Source organism: Giraffa tippelskirchi, chromosome 9, assembly GCF_054371585.1.
Source record: "Giraffa tippelskirchi isolate mGirTip1 chromosome 9, T2T-mGirTip1v1.2.pri, whole genome shotgun sequence".
Classification (NCBI taxonomy): Eukaryota; Metazoa; Chordata; class Mammalia; order Artiodactyla; family Giraffidae; genus Giraffa; species Giraffa tippelskirchi.
The window spans coordinates 91,256,875-91,270,772 of NC_137283.1; the positions used below are offsets into that span (position 1 = coordinate 91,256,875).

Below are 13,898 nucleotides of genomic sequence, written 5' to 3' on the forward strand. Positions count from 1 at the left end.
ATACGTGAACCGTGAACTTCCAGATGTTCAAGCTGGGTTTAGAAAAGGCAGAGGAACCAGAGATCAAATTGCCAACATCCGATGGATCATCGAAAAAGCAAGAGAGTTCCAGAAAAACATCTATTTCTGCTTTATTGACTATACCAAAGCCTTTGACTGTGTGGATCACAATAAACTATGGAAAATTCTGAAAGAGATGGGAATACCAGACCACCTGACTTGTCTCTTGAGAAACCTGTATGCAGGTCAGGAAGCAACAGTTAGAACTGGACATGGAACAACAGACTGGTTCCAAATAGGAAAAGGAGTATGTCAAGGCTGTATATTGTCACCCTGCTTATTTAACTTCTATGCAGAGTACATCATGAGAAACGCTGGGCTGGAAGAAACACAAGCTGGAATCAAGATTGCCGGGAGAAATATCAATAACCTCAGATATACAGATGACACCACCCTTAAGGCAGAAAGTGAAGAAGAACTAAAGAGCCTCTTGATGAAGGTGAAAGAGGAGAGTGAAAAAGTTGGCTTAAAGCTCAATGTTTAGAAAACTAAGATCATGGCATCTGGTCCCATCACGTCATGGGAAATAGATGGGGAAATAGTGGAAACAGTGTCAGACTTGACTTTATTTTTTTGGGCTCCAAAATCACAGCTGATGGTGATTGCAGCCATGAAATTAAAAGATACTTACTCCTTGGAAGGAAGGTTATGGCCAACCTAGATAGCATATTTAAAAGCAGAGACATTACTTTGCCAACAAACGTCCGTCTAGTCAAGGCTATGGTTTTTCCAGTGGTCATGTATGGATGTGAGAGTTGGACAGTGAAGAAAGCTGAGCGCCGAAGAATTGATGCTTTTGAACCGTGGTGTTGGAGAAGACTCTTGAGAGTCCCTTGGACTGCAAGGAGATCCAATCAATCCATCCTAAAGGAGATCTGTCCTGGGTGTTCATTGGAAGGACTGATGTTGAAGCTGAAACTCCAATACTTTGGCCACCTCATGCGAAGAGCTGACTCCTTGAAAAAGACCCTAATGCTGGGAAGGATTGGGGGCAGGAGGAGAAGGGGACGACAGAAGATGAGATGGTTGGATGGCATGACTGACTCAATGGACATGGGTTTGGGTAAACTCCAGGAGTTGGTTATGAAGAGGGAGTCCTGGCGTGCTGCAATTCATGGGGTCGCAAAGAGTCGGACACGACTGAGCGACTGAACTGAACTGATATGTGACAAACTCATAGCCAACATCACTCTCAATAGTGAAAAGCAGAAAACATTCCCTCTAAGATCAGGAACAAGACAAGGATATCCACTCTCACCACTTTTATTCAACATAGTTTTGCAAGTCCTAGCCATGGCAATTATACAAGAAATAAAAGGAATTCAAATTGGAAAGAAAATACAACTGTCACTGTTTGTAGATTAAATGATAATATGCATAGCAATGGGACTTCCTAGGTGGCACTAGTGGTAAAAAACCTGACTGCCAATGCAGGAGACATAAGAGGCACAAGTTCGATCCCTGGGTTGGGAAAATCCCCTGGAGAAAGGAATGGCAACCCATTCCAGTATTCTTCCCTGAAGAATCCCATGGACAGAGAAGCCTGGCAGGCCACAGTCCCTGGGGTCATAAAGAGCTGGACACACTGCACAACTTAGCACATACACAGAAAATTCCAAAAGTGCTATCAGAAAACTCCTAGGGCTCACCCACGAATTCAATCAAGTTGCAGGATACAAAATTAACACACAGAAATCTCTTGGATTCTTATATACTAACAACAAAAGATCAGAAAAAGAAATTAAGGAAACAGTCCCATTTACCATCACATCAAAAATAATAAACCAATCTAAGGAGGTAAAAGACAGAAAGCTGTAAGACACTGATGAAATAAATTGAAGATGACATAAACTGATGGAAATATATAACGTGTTCATGGACTAGAAAAATTAATGTTGTTAAAATGACCATTCTACCCAAGGCACTGAATAGATTCAGTGCAATCCCTATCAAAATACCATGGACATTTTTCACAGACCTAGAACAAATAATTTAAAATATTCTATGGAAACACAAAAGAACTCCAACAGCCAAAACAATCTTGAGAAAGAACAGAGCTAGAGGAATCAGGATCCCTGCCTTCAGACTATATTAAAAACTATAATAATCGAAACAGCATGATACTGGCACAAAAACAGATGCATAAATCAACTGAATAGAACAGAGAGCTCAGAAATAAACCCCACACATTTATGGTCAATTACTCTATAACAAAGGAGGCAAGAATATGAAATGGAAAAAAGAATCTATTCAATAAGCAGTGCTGGGAAAACTGAACAGCTACATATAAAAGAATGAGATTAGAACACTAACATCACACACAAAAATAAAATCAAACTGGATTCAAGACCTAAATGTAAGACCAGAAACTATAAAACTCCCAGAAGAAAACATAGCTGGAACACTCGGACCTTTTGCTTTTTATAACAACATGTATGGATTTGCAGGATATTATGCTAAAGTGAAAGTGAAATAAGTTTGACAGAGAAAGACAAATACTGTAAGATATCATTTATACGCAGAATCTCAAAATAAACTAGTGAACATAACGTAAAAGAAATAGGAAACAGGTACAGAGAACAAACTAGTGATTATCAGTACAGGAGAGAGATGGTGTAAAGGACAATAGAGGGATAGGAGATTAAGAGGTCAAAACCACTATGTAATAAATAAGTTACAAGGATATATTGTATATCACAGGGAATATAGCCAATATTTTATATAATAATAACTATAAATGGAATATAACCTTTAAAGATTGTAAAATTGTGAATTACTATGCTGTACACTTGAAACTTACATAATATATAGTAAATCAACTATACATCAATTAAAACAAAAATAAAAACAAAACCCTAAGGTACTCGGCAAAAGCATTTCTAAGAAGAAAGTGAAAGTGAAGTCGCTCAGTCATGTCCGACTCTTTGTGACCCCATGGACTGTAGCCCACCAGGCTCCTCCATCCATGGGATTTTCCAGGCAAGAATACTGGAGTGGGTTGCCATTTCCTTCTCCAGGAGATCTTCCTGACCCAGGGATTGAACCCGGGTCTCCCTCACTGTAGGCAGACGCTTTACCATCTGAGTCATTAAGTTGATAGCAATATATGTCTACCATAGGAAACAAGAAAAATCTAAAACCATCTAACCTTACACCTCAAGAAATACAAAAAGAAGACAAAGTAAAACTCAAAGAAGGAAAAAATCATAAAGATCAGAGCAAAAACAAATGAAATAGAGACTAAAAAAACGGAAAACACCAATGAAACTAAGAGCTGGTCCTTTGTGAAGATAAACAAAATTAATAAACCTTTAGTCAGACTTATCAAGGAAAAAAAAGAAACAGCCCAAATATATAAAATCAGAAATAAAAGATGAAAAGTTAAAAAAAGAGACACCACATAAACACTAAGGATCATAAAAGATTACTATGAACAATCATATGCCAATATAATGGACAAGCTATTAGAAATGAATAAATTCTCAGAAATTTACATCTCCCAAAAACTGAATCAGCAAAAAATACAAAATATGAATGACTTATTACAAGAAATGAAATTGAATCAGTGATAATAATAATAATAAATCTCAACAAATGAAAGTACAGAACCATGAGGCTTCACAGGAAAACTCTATAAGACATTTAAAGAAGAGTTAACACCTATCCATCTCAAACTATTCCAAAAACTAGAAGAGAAAGGAATCCTTCCAAGCTTATTCTAAAGGCCACTATCACCTTGATATGAAAAATAAGACAAGGATGTTCCACACAAAAAAGAAAATTAATAGCTAATGTCACTGATGAACATAGAAACAAAAATCCTAAACTAAATATTAGCAAAACAAATTCAACATTACATCAAAAGAATCAAACACCATAATCAAGTGGGATTTATCCCAAGAATGCAAGTATGGTTCAATATCAGCAAATTAATGTGATGCAACACGTCAACGTGAGATACCACATTAACCAATGAAACAATGAAAAAATCATAATCATCTCGACAGATGCCAAAAAGCCTTTTAACAAAATCTAACATCCATTCATGATAAAAACTGTCAACACAGTGGGTACAGAGAGAACACACCTTAACATGACAAAGATCTCATTTGATGATGACATTCTAGGCCTAGGTTTGATATTTGCATGCAACTTTTATTTATTTATTTTTTGCATGCAACTTTTAAAAAGTCTATCTTAATTGACCATTACTTTTCATCTCTATTTCTAGTATCTATCACCCATGTGTGTGTGCTCAGTTGCTTCAGTCGTGTCTGACTCTTTGTGACCCTATGGACCGTAGCCCGCCAGTCTCCTCTGTCCGTGGGATTCTCCAGGCAAGACTACTGGAGCAGGTTGCCATGCCCTCGTTCAGGGGCTCTTCCCGACCCTGGGAATGATCCCATATCTCTTATGTCCCCTGCACTGTCAGGTGGGTTCTTTACCACTAACACCACCTTGGAAGCTCATCTATCACCCATAACTAATCCAAGTATTACCAATTACAGATGAGCAAAATTCAGTTCAGTTCAGTCGCTCAGTCGTGTCCAACTCTTTGCAACCCCAAGAATCGTAGCACACCAGGCCTCTCTGTCCATCACCAACTCCCGGAGTCTACCCAAACCCATGTCCATCGAGTCGGTGATACCATCCAGCCATCTCATCCTCTGTCATCCCCTTCTCCTCCTGCCCCCAATCCCTCCCAGCATTAGGGTCTTTTCCAATGAGTCAACTCTTCGCATGCGGTGGCCAAAGTATTGGAGTTTCAGCTTTAACATCAGTCCTTCCAATGAACACCCAGGGCTGATCTCCTTTAGGATGGACTGGTTGGATCTCCTTGCAGTCCAAGGGACTCTCAAGAGTCTTCTCCAACACCACGATTCAAAAGCACCAATTCTTCGGTGCTCAGCTTTCTTCACCGTCCAACTCTCACATCCATACATGACTACTGGAAAAACCATAGCCTTGACTAGACAGACCTTTGTTGGCAAAATTAGGTACTACTTAATATATAACTTTAGGTTTCTATCGATGCAGTAAAGAGAAATGCTAAACTCCAAATAATCTACTGCAGACTTTTAGAACAAGATATCAGACTGACTATACTTAATAAATTTCTGCCTAGTATAAAAATAATAATTTTTAAAAAGTAACTATGATACCCTAAAGTAAATCATATACTCTATAGAATAATGGGGTGAGTGCTTACTAAAGGATAATAAAACACTAAAGAAGCTGGTAAAAGATTATTCACATTATAGAAAAGAAGAAAAGAAAAGGAAAAGAGAATGAATAATTTTTCTTATAAGAGTTGAGGGATGGGTTTGAGGAGAGAGAAAGAATCAAAGAGAAAAAAGATGAATTTCATGAGGTTCCTAAAATAATCTCAAAATGCAGGAATGGTACTACTTTCTAAGGTGTATAGCTGTTACAGACTTAAAATGTTTACCTCATTTTCCGTTCCCACGTCCAGCATGACAGGCAGACATTGTTGAGGGTTCATCCCTCCACAAGCTGTATACAGAGCCAGTTTACCCACGGGGATGCCCATTCCATTACAGCCAAGGTCTCCCAAGCCAAGAATACGTTCTCCATCAGTCACCACAACAGCCTCGAATAAAAAGAAAAATATATTACTAGATGTTTGCAAATCCTGGGGCATAGTTTCCTACTCTCTATTTCTGAAGTTAAACATTAATGCAATGAAATACTAAGCTGTCAGAAAACATAAATGATGGACATGATTTTATATGATCATAAATGATGGAAATGATTTTGTATGATCATAAATGATGGAAATGATTTTATATGATCATAAATGATGGAAATGATTTTGTATAATCATGAAGTATAGAAGAGTGGGGAGAATAAATTGGAAACATATTTTAAATGTATTTTTAAGATATATACATATGATTAATTTGATTGTTTAAAAATAAAAAGACAAGGTATGCCCATAGAGATTCAAACAACTCAAAGAACTCAGTCTTCAATCAGGAGGAGTACATGGGCAGAGTACAGGTAAATAAAAAGCTCAAACTGGGAAATAAAGTGAAATTTATGACAGCTTGGAAACTAATCACATCCATTTTGAGCACCATTAGAGGAGAGCCCATGATTATATAGCACATAATTGCTGAGTAGTCCCCAGTGCTCTGATCTTTAGTTTATGTATCCTCCTAATTTCACAACAATGCTAACTCATCCTCTTATTACACTGGGTACTGTTCTACCAAGCATGGTCTATTGCTACTCTTAACTGACAGGAGAGTATTGCTAGACAATGTATTTTTTTTTTTTTTTAGTTTATTTCTAATCATCTTGAATACCTAAAAAGCATGCATTTTAACCACATGGAGATTTTAATTCTAAGTAATTTGTTGTCTTTATTGAAATTAATGGATCTATCATCTTTATTCTATAATTCATGGCCATTATATGAATTTAAGCAAAACCAATTTTGTGAGACAAAACTTATTAGATTTTCTACAAACTACTATACCCGTCATATCCATTGAGCCTAGAATAAAATGTCAGCTATTTGACTTTGGATAAACTGATGAATTAAAGCTTCTGTTTCTTAAATATAAAAATGGGAATAAAAAAACGTACTTTTCAGAGTAGATGCATGAAATTAGGAACCAACTGTGTTTTGCTCACCACCGTACGCCAACACCTAGCACAGCACTTGGCACATAGAAAACAACCAACAAGCATTAGTCAATTGAATAAATCTATGATTTAATACTGAAGAAGGGAATGGCAAACCACTTCAGTATTCTTACTTGAGGACCCCATGAACAGTATGAAAAGACAAAAAGATAGGACACTGAAAGATGAACTCTCCAGGTTGGTAGGTGACCAATATGCTACTGGAGATCAGTGGAGAAATAACTCCAGAAAGAATGAAGCGACGAAGCCAAAGCAAAAACAACACCCAGTTGTGGATGTGACTGGTGATGGAAGGCCATGAAATTAAGACACTTAATCCTTGGAAGAAAAGTTATGACCAACCTAGACAGCATATTAAAAAGCAGAGACATTACTTTGCCAGGAAAGGTCTGTCTAAGTCAAGGCTATGGTTTTTCCAGTGGTCATGTATGGATGTGACAGTTGGACTGTGAAGAAAGCTGAGCGCCTAAGAATTATGCTTTTGAACTGTGGTGTTGCAGAAGACTCTTAAGAGACCCTTGGACTACAAGGAGATCCAATCAGTCCATCCTAAAAGAAATCAGTCCTGAATATTCATTGGAAGGACTGATGCTGAAGCTGAAACTCCAATACTTTGGCCACCTGATGTGAAGAACTGACTCATGTGAAAAGACCCTGATGTTGGGAAAGACTGATGGTGGGCGGAGAAGGGGATGACAAAGGATGAGATGGTTGGATGGCATCACTGACTCAATGGACATGAGTTTGATTCAACTCCAGGAGTTGGTGATATACAGGGAGGCCTGGCGTTCTGCAGTCCATGGGGTTGCAAAGAGTCGGACACGACTGAGAGACTGAACTGAACTGATGATTCAATACAATGAAATCATGATATACAAGAACTTACCACAGTACCTGACACATTACAAATTCTCAAAAAAAACTGTAGGTATTAATACTATTATTATCATAAGGACTAATGCACAGAATCATAGCATTTTAGAAGTAAGGGGGAATTTGGAGTATATTCAGTCTATCCCTCTTATTTTCTATCCCTCTTCTATCCCTCTGAAGATCAGAGAACTGAAATAATTTGCCTCAGGTGATTTATCTGGTTAATGTCAAAGAACCAAGACCAGAGTGTTTGCTTTTTCTATCACACAATAATGCAGAATATGTACAAAAATTTTTGAGATCTTTTCATTTAGTTTTCTATCCACCTATATTATGCAGCTCTTAAATAACTGCCTTAAAAGTAAATACATTGAAGAGGAGGGGGAAAATTATTTTTGCATATTCCATAAAGCTGATCTTTGTCAAATCTTCCACCTCTCATTACGAAGGGTCAATATGTTAGGCTGTTTTGGAGGAGGCAACTTGAGACACCAGCATTCAGTTCCCACCACCACCACTTACTACTGTGTAATCCACCTGGGCCTTCCTTTCCTCATGGAATTATCATGATACTAAATACATGAGTTAATCTAGGTAAACTGTCTCACTCAGAAAGCTACCAAATATCAGATACAACGTTATTCTGTTTTCATTAGCTTCCTCTCTCCCAGAGGAAGTCCCAGGAGATACTTGAGGTTACCATGATAAAGGCAATGAATTAACAGATGTTTTCTTGCCTACATTGCTTCTTCTAAGTAGATGATCAATTACAGAAGAATTAGGAGTTTGCTTAAAGAAATTCAGATACTACTTCAACATTTTTTCAACAAGTATCATCACTTACAATAAATAAAGAAGTACTAAGGGGAAACTTAGAATCTAAGTGGTATCAGGATAAATTTAATCCACTATGCAAAAATCAATGGGATATAAATTGAAAAGCTAGAGAATGCTACCACTACCTAGTATTGTGAAAAGGGTCAGTATGTTATGGGACAGGAAAAAGAACAAATGTGCCACAATGGGAAAAAAGTGGTAACTAACTTACCTTGATGACATCTTCTGGCCATGCATTAAGAACGGAAGAAATATGTCCTCGATCATGGATACTAATAAAGAGACCTCTGACAGGAAAGAAAAAAAAGAGTAATTTTAATTTACTTCAGACCTGTCAAAATCTCAGGAACATTTAAAAAAATTTTTAAATCCATTTACTATATCTCCAAATTCACCTATGATTTTTATCAAAGTCATTAAATACATTTCCATCTTTATCAATAATGTTTACCAAAATTACTTCTTTAAACAAATAAGGGACAGGAATCTTATAAGTAAAGTTATTACTTGCAATATTACTAGTTATCATATTAAATAATATATTGACATCTACAATAAAGGCAGGTTAATCCTTATAACACATATTCTTAAGTATTTTTAATTTAACATTTCCAATTTTTATACCTAGTTTAAATAGCATTATCGTTTCTCCCTTAGATTAATTTACAGTCTTCATTAAATAAGTTAATAGATATAAAAGCACTTTGAAAAACAGCATGAAGCGTCCACAGGCGTTTTCACTGTATATTCCATTATTACATATTCACAGTGTGAAGACAGGACTACCTATAGGAGTGGGCTGAAGTGACAAACACATGCTGAGCAGCCCTTTCATATGGAAATTACCTGTGAAACCCTGAAACTGAGTCCCCCCCAAACTGAGTTTATGATTAATCCCTCTATCCAAATCTTTATTCTTTCTTGTCCCCTCAATCCTCAACCAATTGGAGTCAGATGCTAAAATTAATGTTGTTAACATCATTAAGGCACTAAAATTGCTATTGTTGATATCATCATTGATGTATTAAAGATAACATCATTGCTATTATAGATAATATTATTAACACACAACCTTGGATTGTTTCTCTAAGGCAAGATGAGCTAACAGACCCCCAAGCCATGAACCACCTGGCCAGAGAATGCAAACCAGAAGCATCCTGACACTGGAAACCATGATTAAGGAATGTAGTTAAATGCAAGATGATTACTGACCCCAGCCTCTTTTTTCTTCCCCTTTAAAAACGCCCAACTCAAAGACCAAGCCTCTCCCCCACTCCTTTGTTTGGCTTCCTGCAATAAACCCTTTGCTGCAAACTCCTGCCACCAGAGCTCAGTTTCACTTGCTTCTTGGCTTTGTGGTCTCAGTTGTTTGCAACTCTGTTCTTCACTCCCAGTTTTAACTCTCAGTCTTTTAACAGTGCTCTCCTACGGCCTCCCAATTCCTATGAAAGCTTAACAAGGAACTTTAAAAATTAAAGCAAAAAATGTGCAGATGTCTTAATATTGCAGCAAAAACATAAATAAGTGAACGGTCTTTGGCACATACCAGTCAAACAGGCCTGCAAGAGTTAAATAATCTTGGTTATTCTTTAGCTGTTACTACTAACAAACACTTGTAGCTGGACTTGTCCTTCACAAAGCTATTAATAATTACTCTCTGACTCCATATAGATTACACTCTGCACCTGGCATTCTTCTCCCCCTTCACTCTGTTGTACCATTCTGATAGCATTTCAGAAAGAAGGTCACGGGCTGATAACTTCAGGGACACCAGACCCAGTTGCTGAGCTGCATGATCTCAGCTGCGGCCATTTTGAAACTTCGTAAAAGGAAAAACAAAATACAAGATCTTCACTGCTTTGAGCCTTATCACCTATCCACAGACTACAAGCCCCGGGATATAACCTCTCTCTATTCCCAGGAATGGGGAGCACAGTCCTTGAGGTGCTAGTCTGCTGTGCATTCTACTTTGCCAAGAAAAGATAAAGCCATTTTTCTATTTCCTCCAAACTCTGTTTCGGCATTTTCATTCGGCACTGGTGGACGGGGGATCAAGATTTTGGCAACATTAACTTCACTTACAAGTTTTGCTGTAGTATCGCTAAATCCGACTCAAAACGCAGAGAAGCGCACACAACAGATGCGCAGTCTAAACAACTGTTTAAGGCCGCCATCCTTCTACTCCGTCTCCTGCAGAGCAAACCCTCAAAGATGTGTGTTCCTACAGCCTTCACATCCTCACCACCCAGTCTCTTTTCATTGTTAATTAGGCTTTTCCTCCTCATTTCTCCACAACAGCAGCTCTTCCCAAAGTCACAGCTGACAGACATCTGATAAAGACAAAGGTCAGCTCTCAACTGTCACCCTCCTTGATATCCCAACTGTGACAGACCTGGCTTTCAGTGTTGTGTCCACAGTGAAGATTTCCAGATGTCTGTCTTCCACCGAGACCACTCCCTGGGGCTCCAAACTGCAAATCTAACTAGGCACCTAAGCCCTCTCCTCACTCAGGCCTCAACTCAAACTGGAGTTCCTCAGACAGGACTTTTCGAACAACAGCAGTCCAAGCACCTCCACTTGAATATTTTTACCACTGCCGTAAGGTATGGCAATGTCTTTTACGTAACTGAAGTCCCCTTACCTATTTTCTTATATGTTGGCTGTCTGTCTCCTCCCTGCCACTGCCCTCGCACCACCCACCCCCCAGGACACATATACACACAAAGCAGCAAGTTCCTTAAGTTCAGAGACTCTGTTTTGCTCATATTTATAAGCCCAATGTCTATAAGAGTGTTGGCACGTAGTACGTGTCCAACAATATGTGCTGACCTCATAGTGCTGAAAAAAATAAACCTTCCAAATTCAAAAAAAAAAGTTTTTAAGTTCAGAAAACATGAAGCAAACCCAGACATATACTTACTTAAGTAACCCAAAATTATATTATGATAGTAAGCACCACAGGCAGATTACTGATGATCGTCTGATTCAACAAAAATATTACTTTACCAAGTTGGCACTAAATTACATCCTTTCCTGTTTCTTTTTTGCTGTTTCATACGAAGTTATTTTCCTTCTCCAGAATGATTATAAGCTTATTATAAATTATATATTTCTTTTGGAACCCTGTCATATCCAAATACACAGTCAACAAGGTCTCAATAAATAACTGTCACATTTATAGGAAACATATTTGGACTTTTTAAAGAAAGCAATGCTATTGAATTATCTAAGATGTTCTTGGCAATGTACATTAAATAATGTTTCTTGGGAACTTGTTAGATAGCCAAGGTTTTCCAAGTAACACTCGTCTCAGGAAACAGCATCTTTGTTTTAAATGAGAGTGACAATGAATATATTAAAATTTGCATCAGTTAAACGTCCAAGTTTGTTGTACAAACATATGAGTGCTACTTCAGTGGAAGAGCCATCTGGACACTTGTAATCTCTTGCACTTAGCAGATTCATTTATGCAAAAGTGCTTACTCTTGGAGAAAGCTCAAAAAATGAAGAATCTGTAATGTCCCACCAAAGTCTAGCATTTTGATAGAATAATTTGTAAAACTTCCTGGAATGTCTCCTTGATGAGAAATTTAATAAGATATCCAAAAGTGTGTCAGCAAAGACTCATGCTTCCTGGTATAAAAACTGGACATGAAACATTAATCTCAACATACATAAATACATACATTCATAAAATGAAAAGTTGAGACAAGAAAATTATCTATCAATGATATTTTTAAATGAATGGGATTACAATAAACATATTTTCTTGGTCCAAGTTCTTAATTCATCAATTTGTTTAAAATACTTAATCTTGATTCAAAGCATATTAACCATGCCAATTAAAATATTCATACTATTGTGTCTATTTCATGTTAGAACTGAGACAATTTTAAAATGTGGATCATTTTCTAAGATATTCACTTCAAACTTTTCTCATAACCTCTGATATTGTATATATTCCACTGTCAGATTTGTTAGATAAGATTCTTACTTCATGTTGTCTCACATAACATCTCTAATGAAATTAATTTCATATCAAAATAGAGTTCATTTTCTAACATGCAACTTTCTGTGGTAACCACATATATATTTTCTTATGGAAATGAATTCATGACTGCTCCTGACCGAGAGGAGGAAGCAATCATTCTACAGTTTTCAATAATAATGCTCTCCTACAGAAGCTGGAGAAAATTAGACCCTGTAATTTTCACAAAATTTGAATATGCATTAGTGAGCCCCAGTAGCTAACTTAAAGTTGAGTTACTCCAGCAGGTCTGGGCTAATGAGAAAAAAATGTGCCCACAAAAGCTGTGTTGCACTGTGCTTAGTCGTGCCCGACTTTTCACAACTCTGTGAACTGTAGCCAGGCAGGCTCCTCTGTCCATGCGGATTCTCCAGACAAGAATATTGGAGGGGGTTGCCATGCCCTTCTCCAGGGGATCTTCCCAACCCAGGAACTGAACCCAGGTATCCCACATTGCAGGCAGATTCTTTATCATCTGAGTCACCAGGGAAGCCCCATAATACTGCAGTGGGTAGCCTATCCCTTCTCCAGGGGATCTTCCTGACCCAGGAGTCAAACCAGGGTCTCCTGCATTGCAAGCAGATTCTTTAGCAGCTAATTCAGGTAAAATGGAAGTCTCCAATCAGGAGAGACCAAGGATAAAGATACAGAGCTAAGAATCATATGCCTGGAGTTGAAAGGAATAAAAGAGAAAGAAGAGAAGGTCAAGGAGGAAATATTACAAATTAGTATCTCTCCTAGAAGATTAGGATGACTAAGAAGAATCCTTGAGAAAAAAAATCTAAGACAACCAGTGTTTCTGAAGCCACAGGAAGTCAAGGGAGGACAGTGTTAAGAAGTCTTGGAACAAGAAAATATACAGATGGCTAATAGGCACATGAAAAGATGTTCGTCATCATTAATTATTAGAGAAATGCAAATTAAAACTACAATGAGGTACTAACTCACACAGGTCAGAATGGCCATCATTATAAAGTCTACAAATAACAAATGTGGGAGAGGGCGTGGAGAAAAGGGAACCCTCCTATACTGTTGATGGGAATATAAATTTGTGCAGTCACTATGGAAAACAGTATAGAGGTTCCTCAGAAAAATAAAAATAAAAATATCATGTGGTCCAGCAGTTCAACTCCCAGGCATATATCAAAACAAAACTATAATTTGAAAAGATACAATGGCAACAGCACTAGTCACAATAGCCAGGATATGGAAACAACCTAAATGTCCATTGACAGATGAATACACACACACACACAGGGACTTCCCAGGTAATGCAGTGATAAAAATCTGTCTGCCAATGCAGGAGACACAAAAGACATAGGTTCAATCGCTGGATTGGGAAGATCCCCTGGAGGAGGAAACGGCAACCCACTCCCATATTCTTGCCTGGAAAATCCCATCGACAGAGGAGCCTGGTGGGCTACAGTCC

At 37.7% G+C, this 13,898-nt stretch overlaps 1 protein-coding gene across 3 annotated transcripts in view; it reads right to left on the bottom strand.

The window, feature by feature from the left end:
• The window catches only part of ME1 (malic enzyme 1), a 209,667-nt gene that overhangs the window by 108,754 nt on the left and 87,015 nt on the right, over positions 1-13,898 (bottom strand). For all 3 annotated transcript variants that reach the window (XR_014065573.1, XM_081530465.1, XM_081530466.1), the window contains exons 4-5: positions 8,654-8,729; positions 5,510-5,671 (exon numbers count right to left, since the gene is read on the bottom strand). Coding sequence is in view for 2 of the 3 variants with exons in the window: in XM_081530465.1 (XP_081386591.1) it covers positions 5,510-5,671; positions 8,654-8,729 (238 nt within the window). In the remaining variant the exon portion in view is untranslated. The remainder of the gene's footprint in view (positions 1-5,509; positions 5,672-8,653; positions 8,730-13,898) is intronic.